The 26,854-nt window shown below is 35.6% G+C and overlaps 1 protein-coding gene and 1 long non-coding RNA gene across 2 annotated transcripts; both read left to right on the top strand.

Annotated features, from left to right (window-relative positions):
- Positions 1-893: 893 nt before the first annotated feature.
- Positions 894-26,854, top strand: TAF15 (TATA-box binding protein associated factor 15). The gene is given in 17 exon segments (XM_006924942.3): positions 894-1,046; positions 7,307-7,346; positions 8,796-8,844; positions 8,927-9,011; positions 9,095-9,197; positions 11,119-11,312; positions 12,322-12,442; positions 18,848-18,882; positions 19,507-19,539; positions 20,762-20,871; positions 21,890-22,019; positions 23,639-23,731; positions 24,397-24,478; positions 24,594-24,682; positions 24,804-25,180; positions 25,183-25,409; positions 26,663-26,854. Coding segments are annotated over 17 exon segments (1,815 nt in total). The 5' UTR covers positions 894-1,039; the 3' UTR covers positions 26,703-26,854.
- LOC112473135 lies at positions 1,056-3,162 on the top strand. Its single transcript, XR_003043922.1, has 2 exons — positions 1,056-1,318; positions 1,433-3,162. It is a non-coding gene; the product is annotated as an uncharacterized LOC112473135 (long non-coding RNA).

The raw sequence follows: 26,854 nt of genomic DNA, 5'->3' as shown, positions 1-26,854 counted from the left end.
TTACTAGCTGTGCGACCTAAAGCAGGTGAATTCTGCCTTCTCTGTAACGTGAGGATAACATTTCATCTACCTGTCGTGAGAATTAAATGAGATGATGTAAGGTATGATGATAGCACTGAAAACTGAAGCTCTACACCTCATCGCACCTCATCTTAGTAGCCGGTCTGTGTGCGATTTCGTTTTAACGCGCGGTTGTGCATTTACTAGCTGTGCGACCTAAAGCAGGTGAATTCTGCCTTCTCTGTAACGTGAGGATAACATTTCATCTACCTGTCGTGAGAATTAAATGAGATGATGTAAGGTATGATGATAGTACTGAAAACTGAAGCTCTACACCCCATCGCACCTCATCTTAGTAGCCGGTCTGTGTGCGATTTCGTTTTAATGCACGCGCCTGTTTTAGTGTCACCTTGTAGTCTATTTTTTACTTGACAAGGCAGTTACAACAAACCGGGAGGCGATCAGGTAGGCACCTGAGCTCATCACGACTTCGCGCTGCCGAGCTCGTCGATTCCTGACGCCCCCAGGCGGCTCAAGCGGTAGTCCAAGTAGAGTGAACTAGGGCATACCATTCGAAATTTTAGGGGAAGATAGGCCGTTTCTAACCAAATAGTTTGTGTTTATAAGTTCTACCCTCTTTCGCTTCCTAACCTCAAACTGTCTCAGACCCAATAAAATGAGAAATAGGACTGTAAATGATGAGGACGGAGCAAGCAGGTTTGGCTTCCTCCCCCATCCCGATCACGACATTGGTACTTTCTCTTCTCAGTTCCCTCTCAATAATGGTATCGTCCGCGGAGGGGCAAACAGAGAGGGATTCTGAAGTCCTCAGGATTCGGAGGCTGATACTAGTACAGAACCACCCCTCCTGCAGTGACTCCATGGTACCGCCCACTGTCTTCTGATTGGCTGCCGAGGCCCCGCAGTCGGGCTCAGCCCGCCGCGCCGACCTCAGTACATCTTCGGCCGCTGCGCCGCTTGGGTCTCGTATTCCTTGTTCTCGGCGGGCTGTGTGGGCTCCGCGCCGCAGCCGTTAGTCATGTCGGGTAGGTGATTCCTTCAGCTAGCAGCGGCAGCGGCGAGAAGGGTGCTGGCGGGGATGGGTCGTCTTCCCGCCCACTGGAAGGCCCCGAGGGAAAGCCTCCGGCTCTGAGGGAGGCTGGGGGGTGGGGGGACGGACGCTGCCGCCGCCATGTTGGACTGGAGGGACGCACGCTCTCAACGCTTTCCGTCTGCAAATCACGGCGGGAGCGCTTCGGCCCTCTGTGTTTTGATCCTGTCCTTGGAACCTGAGGCGACGTGCGGCTCCCGGGGCAAGGTGTGAGTCGGAGGCGGAGGTTGTCTACGCCATCACAAGGGCGGGGTGGGGGGAGCCCGTGATTAGAGCATCAGCCTGAGAGAATCCGTGCTTCTGGTTCTCCGTCCGCCTCAGATCTTTCAGCGAGGCCTCGGGCCAGTCGTCTCGTCGCCTCGTGCCTCAGTTTCCCCATCCACGGAGTGGAGCTGGGCCTTCTGACTCACCCATTCATCAGGTGGAGGCCTTGACGCCCTGGGAGCCCTTTCAAAAGGACGTTGCCTTCCACGAAATTCTGCTTATCTTCATTCCCTCTGTCGTAACTACCCGAATTCCATTTGGGGGTGTTTGCATATAATTCAGCTTCCTCTTCACCCTTTGTCATTCTCCCATCAGTTTTTTCTCTCCTGCAAGAGCTTGAAAGAGCTTTTTCTATTATCGACAGGCTCCTGTAAGGTACATACGGCGTTTACCTTAAAACATACCAAAGAAAGGCAATCTTCAATAAAGTATTTAAATTGATAGAGTCCCCCCCATTGTGTGGAAGAGGAAAAGAGGCATTGGTCTCTAAATCACAGCCAGTTTAGATCCTGCTAACCCAGAATATAAAGTCTGGAACATGTGTGTTCTCATAATTTAGTTACTAGCTGACCGCACAAGGTCCTCTGTTGTTGGGTGCATCACTGGCTGCAAAGACTCAACAACCACTTGCTAGAAACCATGAGAGTTAGATACCACTTTTCAGGTGGAAAAAGAGAACATTTCCTTGAAGCCATATGGTTGGGATGAAAATGACTTCTGACAGAATCTTTACATTTTTTTTAAGGGAGAGCCTGTTGATATTTAAATAAAAGCCCCCAGTAATCCATTCTTGCAGAAGGATGGAAATGTGTGACCAAAAAGAAAGCAGTAGGCTAAGAAGCGACCAAATTATAGGGTATGGACAGAAGAACGATAAACATTCCTTAGATTAACATTGATCTTAAGCCAGAATATTGATCTTTTGGGAGAAGGGCATTTTTAATGTTTCTTTCCATTTAATCCTCAAACAAATAGTTCCTTACCCCGAAGTAGACATTGGTACATATTTTACCAGGTGCATAATTTGGAATGAAGTCTGGTAAAGCTCCACAGAAGTACATAGAAGTACACCCTCAGGCAGATGTGTAACCCATCCATGGTTAAAAAGAAAAATTCTTGGATTCTCATGGCAAAATTTATGGCTTTCAGTGGAAACAGTGCTCATTAAAACCTTGGCCTGTCTTGATTTTTAACGTAATTGTTGGTATAAAATGATGGCTTACTTTTATAGGACTAGGTAGCTTTTATGGAAAATTAAATTTTAGAGGTTTACTGTTTGTAAAATTTAGGATTTTCATTGTGTCAAATTAGTATGTGAGCTGGTTTACCTGTTAGTACTGATATTCAAATTACTAGGACACTAGATGTTTGTCACTTTTAATTTGAGGGTTTTTTTAAAATATCAAAGATTGGCTTTCACCTGTGAAAAGAATGATTTAATAACATTGTTTCTAAATTAAAAGTAGAATCTTTTTAGTGTTATATATTTACATTTTGTAATGTGTATAAAAAATAATACTTTTGACTTTGTATAATAATAGGAGTAATGCTTTTGACTTGTTTTTCAGTGAATGCTTAAGTTAATAAATTTAACAGTAAAGTCCGTTCCCTCAACAGCTAATGGCATTAAGTTAGGTTAAGTCCTTTAAACATTCCAAACTACACTTAGAAATTTATCATATTGACTCAACCACTCCAGATGCCTGACAGGGCAGAATTATAAAACCTAATAACATATAAACACTTAATGTAATCAATAAAGTAGTAAATGTTGTCAGACTCTCAGACATTCCAAGTACTATTTACAAATGTGAATTATCTGACTCCTTTCAAATTAAAATTATAAATATAATACCAATTATACATATAAAAGTTACAAAGTCTAGATACTTTTCATTTCAGTGATAATGTCAGACCAAGATAACTTGAAAATCCTCTGTATCTACAAACACCTAAAGATGCAAGAACTTAGAAAAAAAGGGCAAGCCCCAGCTGCCAGAAATAAAGTAGAAGTCAGAATGGTAGGCACAGAGCTAACTTGGTGGTTGCCTTGGGGAGGAGGGTATAGGTCTCATCATTTAGAATCTGGGATTTTATTGCCCAAGTAACTAAAACTAAGGACAGGAGAGCTTTGAGACCATTAGAGCCGGGTAATGGGAGTGGAGACCCTTACGTAAGACCTGGATGTTTGAAAGACTATCTTCTGTGAAGGAATGAACTAGAAAAAACTTTTGTACCAGCCTAAGAGATAACAAGGAAGCCTGGGCCCTAAGTGAAACAAAAATGTTCAGAATTCATAATCTGGACCTGTGCTTCATACAGTTGGATGTACATAGGCTAGTTATGGGATCTGAGAACCTTAAGCCAAGTAATTAACGTAAAAATTGGTTCTGAGTTGGTAATACCTTTGGGGTTCTTGGTAGAAACAAATGAAAAACTTTTCTGGGAGAAATCCACACTCTAGGTCAACAAGAAGTCTTATAGAAAAAATATGCTTGGGAAAGATGAGTTCACCGTAAATATTGTAGAACTCGAAACATTTCATGAAAATGAGTGACAGGTGGGATTAGAACCTCTTATAAATAAATACCCTGAAAGTGAATGTTATATATTTATAATGATTAAAAACCTAAAGAGAACCAACTTTCAGAGCAAGACATTATGAGAAAAGGCTACAGAGATTTGGAAAAGAACCAAATATAACTTCTAGAAATATAAAAAGTGGGTAAGTTGTATTGCACATAGAAATAATGAAGTGGAAGATGTGATATAATTACCCGGAATTCAATTCAGAAGGCTAAAGATAAAAACAAAAAATTAAAGAACGTGAGAAATAGATTGAAAAGTCCTGTCATACATCTGAATTTGAGGAAAAAATGGAAGAATTAATAATTGATAGTTTTCCAAAATTGATAGATTTTTTGCATCAACACAGTAGTTGCAAACAGACGTAAAAGTTTATACGTATATACACTGATGTGAAACTGTGTATTGGAATACCAATAACAGACCTACCAGAGGAAAAGAAATGATAAGATTGATACACCTGAAAATTATAAGAAGCCAGAAAATAGTGAAATGATCCTTGGAATTTACAGGAAAGAGTAACCATTGACCTCGTAATTTTTACCCAAATAAAAAGACTAAAACTGCCACTTTCATGTCTTTGCTGAAATAAAATAAGTTAAACTCAGAAGGGAGGAGTAGGATGAAAAAACTAGAGGAGGCAAACAGTAAACAAAAAGCAAATGACTGGAACACAAGATTAAAATGATTACATTTAGAGATTTTAAAAAAGTGGAAGCAAAAGGATGGGGAAAATGGAGCAAAATAATAGGTGAGAGCTGTGATTGGCATTGTTATTAACGTTCTTATATTCTAGTGGAGGTTAATCATTTTGAACTTTGCCAAGAATTCATGTTAATTTGAATATAATTAAATTATGAATAGTAACATTAAAATAACAGAAATTTAATGTATTGCTTATAAAACAGTGGGAAAAGGGGTAAAAATCCAATAGAAGGCAGGAACGGAGTTTCAAGATAAAAATCCTGTTAAGTAGAAAGTCCAATATAGGCAGGTAGAAATAAATAAAATAACTAGTAAATATACAAAACACCAGTTTAAAGACAAAGATTCTCGCATTGGGAAAAAATGATCTAGCTATATGCTGTCCAGAAATGACATACCTAAAACATAATGTTAAAACTATAGAGAGAGAAAAAGGTTAGCCAGGAAAACAACCAAAAGGTTGTTAACAGAATAAAGTGGACATTTTGAATGATAGTATTTATGTAATGTTAAAAGGAAATTCAGGAAGATGCAAATCTGCACTTTTATGTGCCTAACATTATAACCAAAATATAGAAAGCAAAACAAAACCCCCCAAAACCAAACCAAATAACTCTTTAGTCAAACGGAATTTTTAAAAACATACCTCTCTCTCTGTAATTAATAGATCATGCAGACCAAACAGTAAGAGGTGAACGATGCAACTAACAAGCATCATATAGGTTTAACAATTCATTCATCATTTAGAAAATACACAGTTATTTTTAAGCACATAGGAGACATTGATGCAAATAAAATATTTACTAGGGGAAAAGCATGAGAGCAAATTCTAACGAATATCAAGAGTAATACAGAAAATACCTTTTCTGGCTGCAATGGAAAATAATGAGAAGACAAAAACAAAACCTTAAACATGCAGAAGGAAATAAAAGCGCTTCTGAATAATTGATGGGTCCAGATACAAGGCTCAAGTGTCAAGTATTCTTAATGACCATTTGTTTGAAATGCCATAAATAATATTTAAATGATTTTTTTTTTATGAGAATAAACCATCTGTGCTTTTTCAAATACTTATACTAAGGGTCAGACTTACTGGTTATGGTTAATAAGCTTATTTAGCCAGCTAAAGAAGTCAGATTGACAATTTCAGAGGGCCGAAGTGACTCAGTTATAGTTAAGGACTCAATATTTACAGGATTTGAGCCAGAGTCACGTGACCTATGTGTTGTGTATGTCTATAATTTTGTCTGAGGGATAGACACAGATCTTGGACTCCACATTCATGCCTTCGGATGTAATTTAAAGTTTCATGTGTCCTCAGGGCATCTTAAGTTTTACTCATTTGTTCTACCCGAACCCCTCAATAATGCTTTACAGTTTTTGATTTGGTTGAAGCTAATTTCCTTCCCTATTTGATAGATAAAAATAATTTCTGTGGTCCAGTTAGAGTCTATATCCTTTTCATATTTTTCTTATTTGGTGGTTAGCTGTAAATCTAGAGTCATTTTATCATGGGCATGGCATTGATGCAGTTTTCCTTTTTCATCTAAGGTAGCCTTATGTCCTTCACATTCATAGAAGTAGTTTGTGTCAGGATTGCAGTCAAAATGCTTATAATTGTGGATTTAAAAAAGCAATTTGTTTAGTCTGATTGGAGATACTCTCTACTGCAGAAAAGGGGCTAATTTGATGTCACTCAAAGTCAATGGCAGTGTTTTCAAATTGTAGCTTTATACAAATTGAATGAAAAAGTCACTGATTTGATTTTTGGTGAGTTTTCATAACAGTCTAACAACAAATGGTTTTGTTTCAAATTGGGTGAGGTTGGGCCTAATGGTCAGTAGTGTGAGACTCAGTCATTTTTTTGCAGTTGGAAGTACTTCTTATAATATCACTCTTATTCATCAGTAATAAACTTACTCATTTGACTCTGAGTAGAATCCTAAAGGATAGAGCTTATTCAGAAAATTTTGATATAACACATTTTTGAAGTATTGAGAAAAGCTCATAGTTCAAACTTTTTTCCTGTTTTTTGATGCATATTATTCAATTCATGCCTGCCTCGGTAGTTTTTATTGCCAAAAAGGAAACTAGAAGTAGGTTTTGATGAGTTAGTATTATCAGTGTGGTTAAACAACTAACAGTTACTCTTACCAAATCTTCACAGATCTTTTTGTTGTTGCCACAGCCAAAGCAATCCATTACAAGGGAATGGTTTGCATGTTGGGCAGGGGAGGATGTGCAAAGTAAATGTTATCCTGGATATTTATCTTGTCAGTGCGTCATCCCCCTTTTGGCCCTGATTAGGTTTAATAGATGTTTTTTTGTATATAAAGATAGTAGAACTTGAGCTTTTGAGTTTTTATTAATAGGATGGATTTTTGACTGATTGTTTCACATTTGTTCACTTGGTTCTTGTGACCGTCAGGACATGTTTGTAGTTTTCAAAGACGTAGTTACTGTAAACAGCAAATATTTGTACAGATTTCTCCTTGCACAGTATTTTTAACTTGTAGATTTTCTTTCCATAGTTCCTTTTTATGACATTTTCTTATTACATTTCATCTGTAAGATCTAAAGTCAGCCTTTGAAGGAAGCATAATGTTAAATCAGATTTAAAATTCTTTTTATGTGTTTTAGATTCTGGAAGTTACGGTCAATCTGGGGGTGAGCAGCAAAGGTAAAGTATACATACGTTTTAATAATGCCATGAAAAAGAACTGAGAAAAAAAGATGAGTTCAGTCAGGCCTCTCTTTAGATTTGGTATCTAGATGTCTTAAGAGAGTTAAATATTAGCTTGTCAAGGAGAAAGAGTTAGCCTTTGTAAATAGGTTCTGTGAAACATTTCTTCCTTTTTTTTTTTTTTAAAAGGCTGTGTGAATCAGTAAATAATCAGATGTCCCCTAGAGATTAAAATAAAATTTCATAGGTATTCTAAAGATAGTTTTCTTTGGGAAAGTTAAAAAAAAAAATTATTAAAAGGATTTAGCAATTCAGCTATAACAGGGTCTTAGAAAAAGCATTTTTTTTTATTGTATGTAATATGCTAATATTTTTAAGGGAGAACAGATTTTCTAGAAGTACTATAATAGAAATGTTGAATATTTTTTAAAGACTCCTTATCATGCTAACAATAAAAAGAAGTCCGTTTTAATATGAATGTTTACATGCAGTAGAGTTCTCTTGCTTACCAGAAATATAGCCTTTAATTTATACTATAAACGTTTTGCAGCTCAGTGAGATATTCAGAATAGCATCTCAAATATCTTCTGTCATCAAGTTTTAAGGTTCATAAATACAGATTTGACATTTTTATTCTTACCGGATAGTACTAACCTCATAGTAGGCAACTAGCAAATGTTTATTCAGTGAAATAGATTTTAGAAAGTTAAATTCTGTTAGCACTTGATAGCTCTAAAATGGTAAAAATTTTTTTGCAGATGTTTTATTTTTATTTGGCAAGTATTCAGAAAATATGTTTTTGACTTGTTAGAGCTTATGTGCTGTAAAATTAAAGAATTCAAATCTGAGGAAGGTAATTTAGTCACTTTATAGCAGTCTATGCTACGACACAAAATGCAAAATAATTTCATTCTTTGATAGTACTGTGAAGCTATACATGCCTCTAATTACTGAGGTGCAAAGTTGGACTTTTAGTGCCACCCTCTGCCTTTTCTACAAAGTTAAAGGCAGATATAAGGCAAATGGTAGGAAGAAATTAATCTATCAAAACACAGCTAAATTGATTAAAGTGATTAAATTAAAAGGCCATCATATTTCTGCTTCAGATATTTGTTATGGGACTTGCTGCTTTGTAGTCAGTCATTCCCCATCTCTAACCCCAAAGCATAATCTCTTTGGATTTTCTAGCTCTGGTGAAGTTTTGTTTATTTGTGGGGGATTGTAAAAGCAAAACTTTGATGTTTGGCATGCAAGAGGTCTGGGAGTGACTTCATTTATGTTAACAGTCTTTGATTATCACCTTTCAGTTTAAATTCAGAGACAGGCGGATTGACACTTTCTCGAAAGAAGCTTGTATTTGAGTTGAAAGTTGAAAATAAAGATAGGGTTCTTTAAGCTTTTAAATCCTAGCACATTTCTTTCAAGTAGTACATTTTTCTTTTACAGTTATTCCTACGGAAATCAAGGCAATCAAGGTTATGGACAAGCACCACAAGTAGGTTAAAATATAAATTGTGTTTTTTATAGTTATTTCTATCTCAAGTGGGTGATGAAGCTTTTATTTACTTAAATTTCAGAGCTATTCTGGCTATGGGCAAACTACTGATTCGTCATATGGACAGAACTATGGCGGCTATTCCAGTTATGGACAAAGCCAATCAGGTTGGACTGGTTTGTTAAATTTGCTACTTTACAAATTTGAAAATCAGAACCTTTATTAAAAGGTATATCTATCCAATCTTTAGGTTATTCACAATCCTACGGTGGTTATGAGAATCAAAAGCAGAGCTCCTATGGCCAGCAATCTTATAATAACCAGGGACAGCAAAACACGGAATCACCAGGAGGGTAAGAAAACAGTAAAAATACTGAGACTGTGTTGGGCAGTGGAAATAACACTGGGTATTAAACAGATTTCAGCAACAAACTCCTAGCTTTAAACATTTTTTTTCAGAAAAGTTTTGATGGAGTATGAATTTTATAGTTTTGTGTTAGGAAGAATGTAGAAATTGTCAGTACTGTTATTTGATACTTATTTGTAAAATTTTTAATATGATTTAAATGTTAAAATATGGAACTCTCTTTATACCTGATATTAAATAAAAACCTGCTTATAAAAGACTTCTCATTGCTTACTTTTATGTCTATTTTAATTTTTAACCATTTTAATGTATTACCTTTTCAGGGACAAAAATGTTAAAAAAAGTTCCAAATCCTACCCACATATTTCACATACCCTAAAATATATTTTTGTTAATATAGGTATGTGAATATTTACCAGCAAGTTTACAGATTGTATAGTTTCTTTAACTTTTAGATTTGAGGAGTTTGTACTTGTTATTAATTTTAATAATAGCTATGTGGTGACAGAAATCTATGGATGGTGAGCATACAGTGCAATATATATTTGCCTTACTGTTGAATTGTACACTTGAAACTTACTAGATTTCATTAACCAATGTCATAATAAAAATTAATAAAAAAAAAAATTTTAATGGCAACTTTTTATTGTGCTTTACATTTTGTGAAATGCTTTTGCATTTTCTAATTTAATTGATCTTTAACCACCACTGTAAAATAGTGTCAGTAATTATCTCCATTTTATAAAGGTAAAGAGAAGTTAAAATCATATAGCTTGTTGGGTTATACAGCTAAAAAATGAGGCAAACAATGAGGTCACTAGTATTTTCTCTGCAGTGAAGAAAATTATTCTAAGTGAAATTTAATTAAAAGTGTTGAAGAAAGATTTATGAGGTCAAATTGTCAGTCTTATAGATTAAATTAGAGTGGTTTGAAAATAGAAAGTGAGTACAAATGTAGAGAGTAATATCCAGAAAGCATGTTACATTAGAAGGAAGAACTCTTCAAGCCCTGTTGGTTAGTTTTAAATTTAAGGAGAATCCTTTTATAAGGATATATTTTTGGAAGTATGACATAAATGTAGACCAAAGAGAAATGTTAGATTTGGTGTGCCAGCCATTTTAAAGCGAAGTGTTAGAGTTCTGACTATTGATGTGATGTGATTTGGGTAGGAAGTTGGGGGACGTATTGATTGGATCATCTGACACAATAAGATGTGACTATTCAGTTATGAGATTTTTTTTAAAAGTAAAAATTAGAACTCAGATTCAATTAAGTGTTCCATCCTGAGAGCCGGTAATTGATAGTCATATTCCTCAGATCATACTTAGAATTTTCTTTTTGAATTTTTCAGATAAAAAACTGGCATCACAAAGCAAATTTCTTTTACTCAGACTAAAAAATCTGAATGATTACTGTTTTTTAAAATTTATTATTGAAGTAATTAGAAGAATGTACTGTAGAATCTAAAGATAATTATAAGAAAATAGTCCCCAAAATACTGAGATAACATTGTTAAACTTAGGGACAAAGAGCCTTTACATGTAACTGTTAAAAGGACTCAGTACTTGTGGTATCTTCATTAAAGAATCAGACATATTACTGTACTTTGTGGCATCTTTAATTTTTTTTAAATTCAAGGAGATGTAAAAACCATAGTGATTTTTAGCTTCAGTGATGTTTTCAAAGGTGCACGTGGTTTTTTTCATAATGTATCTCTTCAGTGAAAGTGAAATTGAAGATTATTGGCGAGAAGATTTTGTAGATAAAAGACTAAAAGATTTCCATCAGAAAATAATAAATATGGTTGAGGTCTAGCTGGTCAGGCATTTTATATCAGCCTCAGTTGACTTGTTACAGTGAACACAATTCTTTTATAAAATCTCTCAAGTTCTTGATTTCTGTTTAGCCAAGGTGGAAGAGCGCCTTCATATGACCAGTCAGACTATGGTCAACAAGATTCGTATGACCAACAGTCAGGCTATGATCCACATCAAGGTTCATATGATGAGCCATCAAATTATGATCAGCAGCATGATTCCTATAATCAAAACCAGCAGCCCTACCATTCACAAAGGGAAAATTACAGCCACCACACACAAGGTAAGATATAATGACCTCTTATTTTTCTTTATTCCGCTTAAAGAATTACTTGTATATTGAGTTTTGTATAAAAAACCCACGTAAGATTTCAGCCGTTTGTAAGAATTTGAGTGTTCTCTCATGGCCGTCAAAACCAGTTTATTAGATTTCTATTTCTGAACTTCTTAGACTCCTGAATGGTCATGTGACTTTTCCATGGCTGATTACATAAATTTCCTTTGCCGTCTCAGTCAACTCTGATCATTTGACAAATGTTGCTGCTTCCAGTTCTTTTGGTAGTGGTGGTCTACTTGCTTTGAGGAAGTTATGATCCTGTATTAGCCTTCTCTGACTTCATCTAAGAAGGGCTAGTCATTCTTTACTTTGTTTTCCTCTAGCACTTTGTATATACCACTAATACTTAGAGATCTATCCATGCCATGAAAATGCTTCAAGGGCAAAGGTCCTGTCTTACTCATTTTTGTACCTTCATTGCCTAGGATAGAGCTTGTTTCATAGTAAGTGCTCAATAGATATTTGTTGAATAATTGAACAAATAAATGAATGAGTAAAAGTGGAAGTTCATTCACTGAATATCTTAAGTGAATATATGTTTTAAGTATCTCTTGAGTTTGGAAATCCAGTTGTTCCTTGCCCATGCTTAATTTGCATTTAAATATTTCTGAGGTGAAGAAGGTAATAACTTTTAAGATTGGGGTTATGCTTTTCATCTAATTTATTAGGGTTCTGTAACCTAATGTAAACTATTCCACATTATCATCACATCAAATGTTGATAATCCACCTCACCGTTTTGCTGTCTCACTTTAGCAGTGGAATTTAACAAAGATGGAATTCTTAAATACATTTAATTCCAGATGGTTTTATGATAACTTGCCTTTGAGTTCTTGTGTCCATGTGCCATTTCCAAAGGACATGATGTATGACCTAAAGAGCCATTTAAGATTCTGTTATGAGAAGCCTGTGTCAGACATGATAATAATTTACTTATGTATGTATTTTTTTTGTAGATGACCGTCGTGATGTGAGTAGGTATGGAGAAGATAATAGAGGATATGGCGGGTCACAGGGAGGAGGTAGAGGGCGTGGGGGATATGACAAGGATGGAAGAGGTCCTATGACAGTATCAAGGTAAGTTTTTAGGTATAGATATCTACATTCTCTCTTTTTCTTTTTCTTTTTTTTTTCTCTGTGTATGTGTTACTTAGCTGGTTTGATTCCAGCATCTAATTTAGATAAGAAGCTTAAAGAGATTATGTTGTAGAGGAGGGCAGAAATTCAAAATCTATTTTCAGTCTTAAGATGTTATCTAAATCACTTCAGAATAGTCTTATGTTAGCACTTAATTTACATGGTATACATTAACCACCAGTGGAGAAAAGTCCCCTACTGTGGTTGTGGTTAAACCACTTAACTATGTGTTACCTGCCAGAGCTCTAGACTCTTAAACTCTTTTAAAAGATGACTTTGGGAAATCCAAATGTTTTGTATGTAAAAATAAAAGGTAAGTTAATTGTAGATTAGCTGGCAGAGAGGCTTTTCCTTAATCTTGAATCCCCTTGGGAAGAGAAAATATTAGGCAAGAACAGAGTATGAAAGTAGGGGTGGCAAAGAGAGAATGATTTTATGTAACCAAACTACTTTGTCCCTCTTTAAGTAAATAATATAATTAGTGCAGAATCACTTACCATTGTGTATTTTGTCTAGACTAAGCTGTGGAAAAGGAATGATTTTTTTTAATTCAGCATTTCTTTTCTCCATTGCTAGTATTACCAGGTTTTGGTATTTACTATGACATATGTTACGAAAGTTGGTTTTAAAATTACTGTTAAATATATCTCTAAATTGAGCACTTTGGCTCTAAAAAGAAGAATGAAAACGTAGTTGACATTTATTGTCCTCAGAAGAAATCTGCAGATTTTAAATTTTGTGTGTAAAATACACAAGCTTTAAAGATAATTTGCGTTCCTTGGGAATTGAAATTGTCAGTGGCCTGTTAACTGACAACTGTTAATAATATATCACTACCAGTTCACTCTTGCTCCTTAGGGACTGAGTGTCTGTCTCGAGGTGACCCTGAGGAATGCAACCAGTTACACACAGCACTTATTTCTTCAAGTGATCTAGGAATTTTATCTCGCTGACTTGTATTTCTTTATGTTTAGTGTACATTGCTTTTTGATAGAATGGCAGAACTAAAGTCTGAACATACTTAGTAACCTTTTATAAGACTTGACCATTAAGAGCCTTTTGATTGATAGTCAAAGTCAGATTATTAACGTAAAACAAATATATCATGTGCCTCTTCATTATCAAAAAACAATCTGTCAAAATGTGGATATAAATGAAGAATGTAAAGTGACATGGCATTTACTCTATCACATAGCCTCCGTCCTACCTCAAACAGAATCCCAAACAAGATAACCAACAGGTGTATTTAAATTTCCAGTTACTATGTTTTGGATAATTGGCTGCCTTGGAATGCTGTACATTTTCTAGTACATCATATGTTTAATTTTCTTCATAAGAACGTTATAATTATATCCTAAACATCATCTGTTAAACTATGACAATATCTGAATGGTAGAAGGGAAGTCTTTAAAAATATATTTTCATCTCCGAGAGATGACTCATCTTAGAATCAGAGTGTTGAAAAGACCTCAAATGATCTTCCTGATAAAAGAGGGAAGGTCCATAGGTTAACCAACCTGGGAGTCCCATTTTTAAACACTTTTATAACTGGCAACGTATTTCAGTATAATTTTTGTCCCATACACTGATTCACGAACTAAGTTTTTGATTTTCATATCTTTTTATTTAGCCTTAGAACCTCTTCAGACAAAATTGTATGTAGGACCCACTATGTATTAAGTCAAAATGATGCTGATCTGATTCAAGTCAGGGTAGAATTGGAGGAGGGGTTTTGTCCAGTTGCTATCTACCTGGCTTCCCCGCAAGCCAATAAATGGGATGTTCATAAAAGGCTTTTTTTAGAACTCCATATGGATTATGGTGATTACTCTCTATATTGGGTTGGCAAACTTTTTATGTGAAAGGCCACATAGTAATTTAGGCTTTGCAGGCTATGCCGTTTCTGTTGCAGCTCCTCAACTCTGGCCTTGTAGCATCAAAGCATCTATAGACAGTATATAAATGAATAAACATGGTTGTGTTCCAATAAAACTTCATTTATGGATAACCGAAATTCGAAGTTCATATCATTTTCATGTGTCACAATATCTTGCTCAAGATGTGCTTTTAGCTTATTTATGGCGTAAAGTATTTTGAATTTGAATAAAAATGCCCAGTTTTAGGAATTTTTTCACTTGTGGTTTTACATTTAAGTACCAAAAATACCCAGACCTTTTTTGTTAGTCTTCATCAATACTTGCATTTGTGTTTTTATTCATTTTTCTTAAAAAATAGCAAGGTTGAAAATTTGATCCTTTTGGGGCTGTATGAAGAATATTTGGCATTAATTGGATTTATATTTGAAGAGAACGGGGCATAGTTTGTGGGTGCGGGTGGGATGTGTGGGTGGGACATTCTTAGATGAGGTTGTATGGGTGCTTGGCTAGAGGAAGAAAAAGGAAGCTGTCAGCTTTCCAAATATGGAAGAGAAATGAAGGTTGTAGGGACTATAGCAAACAATATTTTTCTTTGAAAAAGCAGTTGCAGCAAAAAAGATTGAATTTCTAAGTGTCATCTAAAATTGATTACTGACCTCTTAGTGGACTAGAAGCTTAAGTCCATAAATTCTGTTCTTAAATTCAGCATTGTGATGAATGCATTGGAAAATTGCCAGAACTTCATTCATAACTTTTTCATTTGGTATGTCAATCAAGTTCAGTAGCTGTTTCAGGTTTTAGTATCTCAAGCCTAAAAGTTATTTTGAAATTTGAATGTTGTCTTGACAAGAGTTTTTGATTAGCTCTCTTAAAAATGTACATGTGTTCTGTAATAGTCTAGAACAATGCTGCCCAATAGAAAAAACAAACAGATGAAATTAATTTTTATAATGTATTTAATTTATCCAAAATATTGTGAAATCAGTATAAAATTATCTTGTGTACGTTCTTTATTTCACACTACTAAAACTTTGGAAATCCATTTCATGTTTTACATTTAGAGTACATCTCAATTTACTATCCATATTTCAAATGGTCAGTAGCCACATATGGCTAGTGAATACTATTTTGGATGGTACAGCTCTAGAATGATAGATTCCTGGCCTCCTGAAATGTTGGTAAATTCTGAATCCAGAAAGCCTTTTTACCACACATACAAGACATGGGAGAAAGTGAAACATAAATGCAGCTACTGTTGAGAATGGTATTTAAATCCATTGAGTCATTTATCTTTGCAATTAATGATGGTCTTCTTCATACCCCTAAAATGGTATTCTGGATTTACTAGAATGAAAACTCGAGCACAGCACAGGTTTTGTTTTTCTTTTTTTTTTTCTTTTAAACTATTTCAATTTTTAGCCAGGTCCCTTTTTCTCTTAAGATACTGGATTTTTTGATAATGAAAATTCCTGCATTGTCCTTTTGCTTCTTGGCAGTTTTAGTACTTGAATAGATGTATTTAGATTTTAAAATTAAAGATTGGGAATAGAGATTCTGTCAAAGAAGTTTCTTGATAAGCACCTGACATTTAACTGTCTTTTTCTCTTTAATATGTTATGTTGTAACAGTGCAAGATCCCTCAGAGTCTACCTTACTGTAGGCTGCTCATTGTGCTTTTGAACTTAGGACATCCATTTTTGTAGCTGAGTCAAAAATTCAGTTGGTTTTCTTATGCAGAGGGCACTCAGCTTTAAATTTTGAGTATGCTTATATTATGTCTCTACTCTAGTAAATGCTTCTACTACTTCACCTTAAAATGTTCTTCAGGAATTATTTATGTATACAAATTTGCTTCCTTTTGTGGGAGAAAAATTTGTTGTGGCAACGTCTTGACTCAGATGTTCATGTACATTCATGTCTTAATTAGCTAGTGAGGCCTTAACTTAGTATATGGAAAAGGAACTTCTAACTTGATAAGCAGTTTTGAAAGAAATATTCTTAATTGTAGGTCCATTTTCTGTTAACTATTTAATAGTGAGTACTACTTGAAGTTTATTTATTATATTTAATATAATAAATTTCCTAATAAAGGATTATACTATAATTAATAGGGAATTTCTTAATAAGGAAAGAAAAAATAATCGAAACATTTGAATTTAGATGAAAGCTTTGCATAGAATTATAGATCATTTAGACTAGTGCTTCTCAAACTTTAATGTACATAGGAATTTCTTAAGGATCTTATTAAAATGCAGATTCTGATTTAGAAGGTCTGGGATGAGGCCCAAGGTCTTTTTTTTTCTGAGATGATCCCAGGCTCTGCTTATGCTGCCATTCCATGGATGGCCCTTTGAGTAGAACCTTATTTTGTAGAGGAGAGGAATCTCATGCCTAGGGAAGATTAATGACTGGTTCAAATTTTTAAGATTGACTAGTGATAGTTAAGACTATACCTTGAGTCTCTTAGTTTGAAGACTAGTACTTTTTGTGAATGTACTATGTTGTTTCCATATTTATGCCTATTGTGTTAAAATCTTCAACTCCTGTATTTTCAAAGGAAATGCTCAATAAAGATGACTTAAGTTAAAATGTCATTATATAGAGGAATAGGAAATTATAAACCTATTCAAATGTCATTGTTTCATATCTCTTTTATTTTGCAGTGGGTATGTCCTTTTTAAAAAATTGTTCAAAGTTATATTGCTGGCTAGAATAGAAATTGTAGGAAGTAGGCCGATGTACGAAATGGAATATTTTTCCTTCCTCGTGGCCACATATACAGTTTGATTCTTGGTTAAGATGACAGCAAAATAATTAAGGGGTATCTCTGCCAACACTTGTGAAAATTTCCTATTTAAAAATCTACTTTATTTTGGGGACTTTAACCTCCTGATGTAGGAGTGTGGACTAAATATTTTCATTAGTTCTTTTCTCATCATTTTTTGCAATTCTAATGATCATCTTGAAAGAAACTTGAGATATCGTGCTTCCTAATAAGATTTTTAGCAGTTTAATCTTAAGAACTTTGAGAAGGGCTTCCCCTTCTTTTTAAAGACTTAAGCAGTGATATACAGGTCATTCAGAAGTGTAGGTAGGGCTTGGGTACTGTGGTGAAAGACATCCTAGAGAATCAATAGGAAACTACATGTAGATGAAGGACCTGAGCTTCATATTGTCTACATAACCTTGAAAAAGCCTTATTCTCCTTTTTAAGTTTCCTGAAAATTAAATAGACTAAAAAGCAAATTAGGATGCATGTGTCTATATCTAAACTGGTTGCAAGGGGAGCTTTTTTTTTTTTACATGAAGGTAGTAGAATAGACTTATTATAAAGAAAGACTACTTTCTCATTTAACCAGAGTGGTTTTTCTCAGGATGGCTCAGAAAAACCATCTAGAGGGCATGGATATCACTAAAGGAGAGGCTTTTAAGCAATGAAGAGACATTAGTATATTGGATTATTTTCTTGGTTTATAGAAGATTAGTAGTAGTAGATGAGATATCATCTGAAAACTGGGTGTTTTTATTTCCATGTCAGCATATGAATCTTAAAGGATTACTTCATTCCAGAGAAACAAGCTTTTACTATGTGGGGGTTTAAAGAGTTTCTTGATAAGAGAGATCTTAGATTTCTTATATAAAAGCTGCGTACGCAAGAACTCTTGAGTCAGCTGACAGTGGAAGTTTGTCAAATAAAGTAATTTTCTTGTGTGAAATGGCAACATTTTGGAGTATGTGTATTCTGTCTCTGATATGGACTACTGATTGGTGTATAGAACATTTGGCAACATGAACCTCAGCTCTGATGTGAAGAGATCTAGTAAATTTTAGTGGGTATGACGTAAGAGGGCAATTTTTAAGTCATGGTTTTTTTTTTTTAGTGCTCCTTTTATCAGTTTTCAGAATGATTTGAGATTTTAAGACATTCAGGCTTACTTTCATGTATATTTGTGCCTCACTTTTTTTTCATCATCTCATTAAACCCACTCTTTGGTATCACAATAGAACATAGTCATAGTATCTAAGTTTTTACTTCTGTTTTGCTATCAAAATCTTAACCTTGCTTTATATTGTTCTTCCATTCTTTTTCCTTTTTTCATAGTTTGAAAAATACTCCCCTAGAAAGAGGGTTTTCTCTAGTTTAGCATTCTTCATTCTGTGCCACAGCTTTAAGTTATGATTTGAATAGGATCCCTTTGGCTTGGGGTTGGGAAGATTTTAAATAAAGAGTATAGTAGATATGTTCTGTAATACATTTGAAAAGACACCCTTGTGGAATTAGATCCTGGGGAAAACACTTAGGTAAAAACAACATTTTGAAGTCTATGAAATGGAATTTACTGGAAAGTTAGAGGTGCTACTGTTTTCCTAGGTGCTCTACTTGTGACAGTTAAGTGTAGATTGAGCCCAGGGCTCAGCACATTAGAGACTTAAGGAAGAAATCATTTCTTCAATTTTTCCTCTGCAGTGGTGGTGACCGCGGTGGCTTCAAAAATTTTGGTGGTAAGTGCTGAGTATCCCAAAATGTTTCAGTGGAAATGCTATATAAATCTAAAAGCCACCAATATCCCGCAGATGCAGTCTAAGCCCTTTCTTACTGTGTTGAGGCTGGTGTGTGTTGTGTGCTTTAAAAAGAAATTATATATATATATACACATGTATATATATCAAAGAAAACATTAAAAAGTCACAGTTGATTTCAGATAGTCCAGTGGATTTCTACACAGTGAATTTGCATGTAAGAGTCTGGTGACCAATGAATGAGACTGTCACTGGGTTTTGACAATACTTTTTTTATAAAGGTAGCTGACATGGTGTTTTAAAAATCACTAGGGTTTTCCAATCAGCCTTCACAACCAGAGCTTAACAAAAGTGATATTAGCATAATGTCAAAGTGGCAGGTACCGTTTGGGACAAGTTTAAGGAAATATTGACTTTCATCTTGATTTCTTAAACTTTTAATAAAACTTAATTTATATATTTACTTTGTAAATCTATGATGGTTGACTTTCAAGGATTTTGGAAGTATTGATTTTTTTCATGCCTTGGTTATTACTATTTTTAAAAATGATTTCTAATGAGTTGCCTTAAATAGCTTTTTTTTTCTTTTTTTTTCTTTCCCCTTAGGTCATAGGGATTATGGACCCAGACCAGATGCTGGTAAGGTTTATGGCAGTTTGTAACTTTGCCTTTTAAGAGAATGTTAGTTTTCCATTTTTCTCAAGGGAAAAGTGTGTGCGTTTGGAGGAGTTAGTACAGAAGGAAGATTTAATTTGATAGTGCCACCAGACCCGGGGAGCTTTACTTCTAAAGACATATCAGAAAGAAAAATTCAGGGAGATTGATTGGAAAGTTCGCTGGGAAAAATTGCTATGTTTGTGCTTCCCCATGCTCTGCTTTTTTCTTTTGTGAAGAAATACTTGATTTTGTACTGCTAATTAGTAGTATTTAATTACTGCAAGTCACAATTGAGACAATTGGTATCATTGGGGAATTAGAAGTAGAGAAGCTGTGTTTAAGAAAATATTACATTAGATTGGTAGTCTCCTTAGGGGGCCTAAGAAATCTGAATTCATACATAAGAGAATTGTGTGACTCTGGGCAGAGGTCACTAATTTCATGTGGTTTTTTATTTTTAAATGAAATTCAAGGCTAAATGGAGCCTTTTGAAAGTTATGAGTTAGAGATTAAAAATCTATTTGAGCCAAAAAATTTTAATATATATTGAAATCAGAACTTTTGTTTTTATTAAGATGCCAAAGTATTCTATATGGATGGCAATTTCTGAATTATCCCTTGATGGACTGAATTTTTGTACATCTTTCTTACTTTGTTGTACTAATCCAAAAGTGTGCGTGTAAGGTAAGGTGTGTGTCAAGGTGCCCCTACCCTCTGGTATATACAAAGCTTGTTGCAATGAATGGGAAACCAACAGTTCTGCTTGGCTTGCTTGGAAGTCCAAAGTGTCAAATTTGGGGACATTTCTACTTGAGAGCCTTTAAAGTATAGATTAGCTGTAAAGAATTAAAGCTCTCCAAAGAAAGGAGTGCTAATTTATAAACTAACTTTCTTCTCTTCATGAGCTTTAGTCCTGTATCTGAATTTAAAGAGTGAGATTTGTAAGATATCCCTTAATTGGCTTTGAGTATTTCATATAGTGTGGACTTGATCCACTTTACCTTAAGTTTATTTGTAAGAATTGACCAAATAACTATTGTGACCACTTTGCATGTTTATATAAGATTTTTCTTTTATTGGTCCTTTTTCCTTTTGGTCATAGAAACAGTTGTATATTGGAAAGTAAATTATTGTTCTTGATTACTAAGCAGGATGTAGTAAAACTAAAGAATATATAAATTAACCATATTTTTTTTCCTCTTAGATTCAGAATCTGATAATTCAGATAACAACACAATCTTTGTGCAAGGACTTGGGGAGGGTGTGTCTACAGATCAAGTTGGGGAGTTCTTTAAACAGATAGGAATTATCAAGGTGAGTGAAAAGTATGGCTTATGTTGAAAATCTCATAATTATCAACATATTCTGGTTAAGATACATGGATTATATAATAAGCCTACACAGTAGGGCTTGTCTCTTAAAATTCCCTAGTGCATATGCTTATCCATGTCTGTAGGCCTTTGTTAAATTTGCTAAATACATGAAGATTTTATTTCTTGCTTGTGTTTACCTTTACACAGCCTTCTGTAGCTTTAGCTTTCAGTCTTTGGGCTCTAAAAGTAGTCTGTGCCCAGCTTCTAAAATTGTGAGAATCAAATAAGATTGTGACATTTTATAGATTACCAATATATATAAACTCAAGTTGTTAGTAACAACTTTTTATTTTGGTATTTCATGTCTGTGATACATATTAGCTCAATATGGAATGTTTTATAACTTTATTGTTTACTTAAGTGCTATGTGCACTGTTTCATGCAAATATTTTTTATCTCTTCAGCTAGGAAGCAGCATTTAGAGCAGTGTTAATAGACTGTAGCATTTTCCTGAAATCAGTTAGCAATTGTCCTGTTTTTGGTGTCTCTGAATTACTCATTTTCCCTCCTCTTTGGGGATTTAAATTTTCTTAAGGAATTAATTATGCATGAAATATGTAAAGTATTTACAATGCTGATTAAGCAAAAATTCTTCTTTGTCTTCTACTCCCATTGCAGCCAAATTGAGTGTGTATTCCTTAGTGATAATCTATTGATTTGCTTAGTGAACATTCTTCCTGGCCTTTTTTGTTTGTTTTGCAGGGTATATATTTACATGAAGTTTAAAGAAATTAAACATAGATAAAACAGTATACATGTATCATTTTTTATAGCTTGGTTTTCACTGAATGTGTCTTAGAATTTTCTTTTTCAGAACCTATAGATAACTTTATTTGTATGTTGTATATTAGGTGCACGGTATTTTGTAATATGGATATGTGAATTCCTTTAAAAAATAAATCATATGGTTCCTGATTACTTTTTCTTAAAATGCTAACACCACTTTGTTTGTTCCTCAGACAAACAAGAAGACTGGAAAACCAATGATAAATTTGTACACAGACAAGGACACGGGGAAGCCAAAAGGGGAGGCAACAGTGTCGTTTGATGACCCTCCTTCAGCTAAGGCAGCCATTGACTGGTTTGATGGTATACCCCTCTCATATAGTTTCAACATTCAGTTTGGCTAAATGTTTTCTAGTTTTGAAGTCAAAACGTGTTTTGACAGTGATTATTTTCATGTTTACTTGTAGATATTAAGAATACAGGCCAAAGTTTTTATATACCTTTATAAATGAGATGAGCTCTCTCCTTGTTAGTCTAGAATATTTCCTTATATCATGCCTTGTGCTTGAGGCCACCCTGATAATAGATGTAGAGGATTGGCCTGCTTGACTTTATATTCTTTTTAAATTTAGGTTAATTTTCAGATACAAAGTTAATACATACTTAGAAGAAATAATAAGACTTTTTTCCCCTGAAAATAAGAAATTATGAGAAAGCAGAAGTAAATCAACCATAGTCCTCTACTCAGAGATAACCACTGATAATACTTTTTACTACCTTTCCTTCCAGCTTTTTAACATGTAGTTTATCATACTCCAAATGTAGTTTTGTCTCATGTACTTTTCATTTAACATTTTAACATAGTCATTTCTCCATGTTATCATAAATTCATTTATGTCTTCTAAAACATAATTGCATTTCTTCTTCAGAGATGAGATTGTGATACCTTATGTGTCCTAACCTTCATGTTCTTTATTGTTTTGCACTAATCCATGAGGCGCCATCATTTTGTTCTTGAAGGCTAGGTCCATTCTTCCTCAGTTTTCTCTTTTTTTTTTTTTAATATAGTTTCAGTGAATCATAAGGCAATTTTTTTTTGCTTATGGTATGTTTAAAAATTTTTGTGCCATTTGCCCATAGGGCATATGGCCTTTTAAACTTTTAACTCCATAGTCAGATCTTACCAGGTCTTTGTACAGCTTTTAAAGTACTTATCCATGAATTGCTTTCTATGTAAAGTGTATGTCATACCACTTGACATTATGGAAAGTTACCAGCCACAATAATTAGGGCTTTGATCAGGACGTCAAGACTCCTGTATTTATAACCATTTTATGACTCCTTGGAGACCTTTTTATTATATATCAGTTCTCTTATTTAGTATTATGTAAAAAGAAGAATTTCTCTAAGGTCCCAGGGGAGCAGATTATGTGTATGTGTGCATATATGTAAGCACATATGCACACATTATTTTTAAAGATACTACTTGCGTGTGGTAAAAAAATTTCAAACAGTACCTGGAGTATATAATAAAAAATGAGCTTCCTTTTTACCTTTGACACCCATTGATCTTGTTTTCCTTGCTGAGAGTTAAGCACAATAGATGGTGTATATACAAGCATATATAGGTAAACATGTACACCCATGTTAGCATGCGTGCACGTACACTTATTTCCTTTATAAAACAAATAGTAGCAAACTACACACATTCTGCACTTGGCTTTTTTTATGTAAAAATGTTAGATGTAGGATTTTTTTACTTATTAAGAAATGACTTGTCCAGTGATAGATCTGCTCTGTCCAGTAGTTGATGTCACTTTTTAGCCCTAATAACTCTTTGAGAACACTAGTGTGTTTGAATTTCTGTGAGAACATGTCATTTATTCCTCTGAAATTAAAAATATCCAAGGTAGTTTAACGTTTTTGTTGAGAAATGCAGTTGTGGAGTAGCATTTCTTAAAAACCATTTTCTCGTTTCGTAGGGAAGGAATTCCATGGCAACATCATTAAAGTGTCCTTTGCCACCAGAAGACCTGAATTTATGAGAGGAGGTGGAAGTGGAGGTGGGCGGCGAGGTAAGATACTTGTTGCTCACGGGCCTGGATATTGTACAAAGGGTTTGAATTTGAGTCCATGTTCTGTCTCTATTATGTGAACTTGCTACTACCTCTTTTTCTCTCAGGGTCTTTCTCCTTCTATGTTAAAGTGAGTGTAGCTACCAAGTAGGAGATTAGGTAAATAAGGTGTCATATTAACCCAAGAGTAGTGAGAGATGGTTCTAGAAATCTCTTAGGAAAGCTGTATAGCAGTTTGTTATTCACCTGTAAATCAGGGAGGAATTATCTAAATGACCTAATTAGATACTTAATCTGTTTGTAAGTTCTCTGATACAATTACTGCCAGCTTGTTCATTTCTATTGGGTCTAATTCTTAAATTGGGAATGTCTTTTCATATAACCTTCATCACTGAGATTCTCAGATTAAGGGTATTATAGAAAAGTTTTTTAGTGCATTATTTTGCACCGTAATGTGTGTCTGGGGTTCTTTTCCCACATTTCTTACACTTAATAAGTAAAGCCCCTTTACTTATTACAAATCAAAATCGCAGAGGCCTACCATAATGGGTTAATTTGGGGGGCTGCCCAGTTATTGGTGGGCACTTGCTCTTAGTTCTTTGGTGTTTTTACACTGCTTTGTTAGTGTCTGAGGCTGATTTTTCCCCTCCTCCCTTATGCCCTAGGCCGTGGAGGATATAGAGGTCGTGGAGGCTTTCAGGGAAGAGGTGGAGACCCCAAAAGTGGGGACTGGGTTTGCCCTAATCCGTAAGTATTCTAGTTACTTTGGTGGGAGTAGGAGTTGGGATTGAAGTTTAAAGGTGCAAGGGAGGTTCTGAATCCATTGGAAACTATTGAGGAGCATTTTCTTTTTCTTTCTTAGGTCATGTGGAAATATGAACTTTGCTCGAAGGAATTCCTGCAATCAGTGCAATGAGCCCAGACCAGAAGACTCTCGTCCCTCAGGAGGAGGTAGGTCAGCCTTTTGGGTCAGCCTTTTAATAGCATCTACATGGTATTTATCTTCTGACTAGCATTAAGGAAGCTTTACATTTTTCTGCTGGCCTCATTGGTTTGCATTTCTACCTTGCAGATTTCCGGGGAAGAGGCTACGGTGGAGAGAGGGGCTACAGAGGTCGTGGGGGCAGAGGTGGAGACCGAGGCGGCTACGGTGGAGACAGAAGTGGGGGCGGCTATGGTGGAGACAGAAGTGGGGGTGGTGGCTACGGAGGAGATAGAAGTGGGGGTGGCTATGGTGGAGACAGAAGTGGAGGTGGTTATGGTGGGGACAGAGGAGGTGGCTATGGTGGGGATCGAGGAGGTGGCTATGGAGGAGACCGAGGTGGTGGTTATGGAGGAGACCGAGGTGGCGGCTATGGAGGAGACCGAGGAGGCTATGGAGGAGACCGAGGAGGCTATGGTGGAGACCGAGGAGGCTATGGTGGGGACCGAGGAGGCTATGGTGGAGACCGGGAGGCTATGGTGGAGACCGAGGAGGCTATGGAGGAGACCGAGGAGGCTATGGAGGAGACCGAAGTGGGGGGGGCTATGGAGGAGACCGTGGTGGTGGTGGTGGCTATGGTGGAGACCGAAGTGGAGGCTACGGAGGAGACAGGAGTGGTGGAGGCTATGGAGGAGACAGGAGCGGAGGTGGCTATGGAGGAGACCGAGGTGGCTATGGAGGCAAAATGGGAGGAAGGTGAGTATTAAAATGTAGTTTTTACCTCACTGCTCCTAGATTTTAGGGCCTGAGCCCTTTATGTCACATTTTATTATTGTCTAGTTTTTTGGAACTTGAATTTCCCATTGGCAATTTTGTCATTTAGAACGGAGAAGATCCAGTTCGTTCCCTGCTTAGCAATTTCTAAAAATTTGTATGAGTGTGTATGTTTCTGTTCTTCCTCATAGCTAAAGATAATTGAGACTAAGAGGTAACTTGAAACTGTAAATCAAGGGTTCTCAATCACTAAGTGATGGGGGAGAATATACCTTTCATAGGGGTATGCTTTTTCACATCACCTGTGCTCCTCTGCAGTTTTTCTGGAGATTTTGATAATACTTTTTTCCAGATGAAAATCACTGATGATACTAATGGGAGTGTGTTGTGCACATGGATGTAGGGGCAGAAAAATAACTGAATAACCAGTGATATTAAATAAATTCAATTATTATACTAAGCATTCGTATGCCAGAGGTAGTACAGAATAGTGAGAATTAGTATAGCATGTGGTTAAAAGCACAGAACTTGGAGACGGACTGTCTTGAGTTCAAATTTCGGCCCCACAGCTTGCTAGTTGTGTGACCTTAGGCAAGTTACTTAACCCTTTGGAGCATCAGTACTCTCATCTGTACAGTGGGGCTAATAACACTGCCTTTGTGGAATTTTATTGAGATTATAACATGGCCCATAGTAAGCACTGTGTAATTGCTAGCTGTTAGTAATTTATCATCTATTGACACTTCTTGTCATGTGGCAAATCCTGTGAAAGTGTCTTTAGTTCTAGTCCTTTTGTCAACCCCATGAAGTAAATGTACCTTCCTATTTTCTAACTACAGAGTTAGAAACTGAGTAACTTTCCAAGGTCACACAGTAAGTGGCAGATCAGAATTCTTAACAAAACTGTTTGCTTGCTTATTCCATTATGCTACTCTTCTGTTCAGAGTGCTGGAATTAGCACATTCTCTGACCCCCTGAAATGCCACAGTGGTTTGGAGTTCTTATGCTAGGTGGAAAATTTTTGAGAGAGTGATAGCAAAGCTTCTAGGAACTTCATGGGTCCCAGAGCTGATAAATTAGACATTCATTAAGTACCTTCTAGGAGAGAAATCAGGCATGGTGTGTCATCCTTACAGAAATTGAACTGATACCAGTCACTAGTATCCTGAAGTGTTTAATGCTCCTCTTTGGTACAAAATTAGAATTTAGTCTGGCTCTTTATTTTTCATTCCTAGAAACGACTACAGAAATGATCAGCGCAACCGACCGTACTGATGACTGTTTTGAATGTTCCTTTGTCTCTGACATGATCCATAGTGAAATTGCCAGAGTTTTGCCTGCTGCTTTCCTCGTGGCCTCTTCTTGGGTAGTGAAATTAAGTGACATTTGGAATTTTATTTGGGTGGGAGGGTTGGTACATTTTTTTC

Source organism: Pteropus alecto, unplaced genomic scaffold (assembly GCF_000325575.1).
Source record: "Pteropus alecto unplaced genomic scaffold, ASM32557v1 scaffold98, whole genome shotgun sequence".
In the NCBI taxonomy this organism is placed as follows: domain Eukaryota; kingdom Metazoa; phylum Chordata; class Mammalia; order Chiroptera; family Pteropodidae; genus Pteropus; species Pteropus alecto.
The sequence above is the reverse complement of the archived record's forward strand: the minus strand, read 5'-3'. Positions and strand labels throughout refer to the sequence as shown.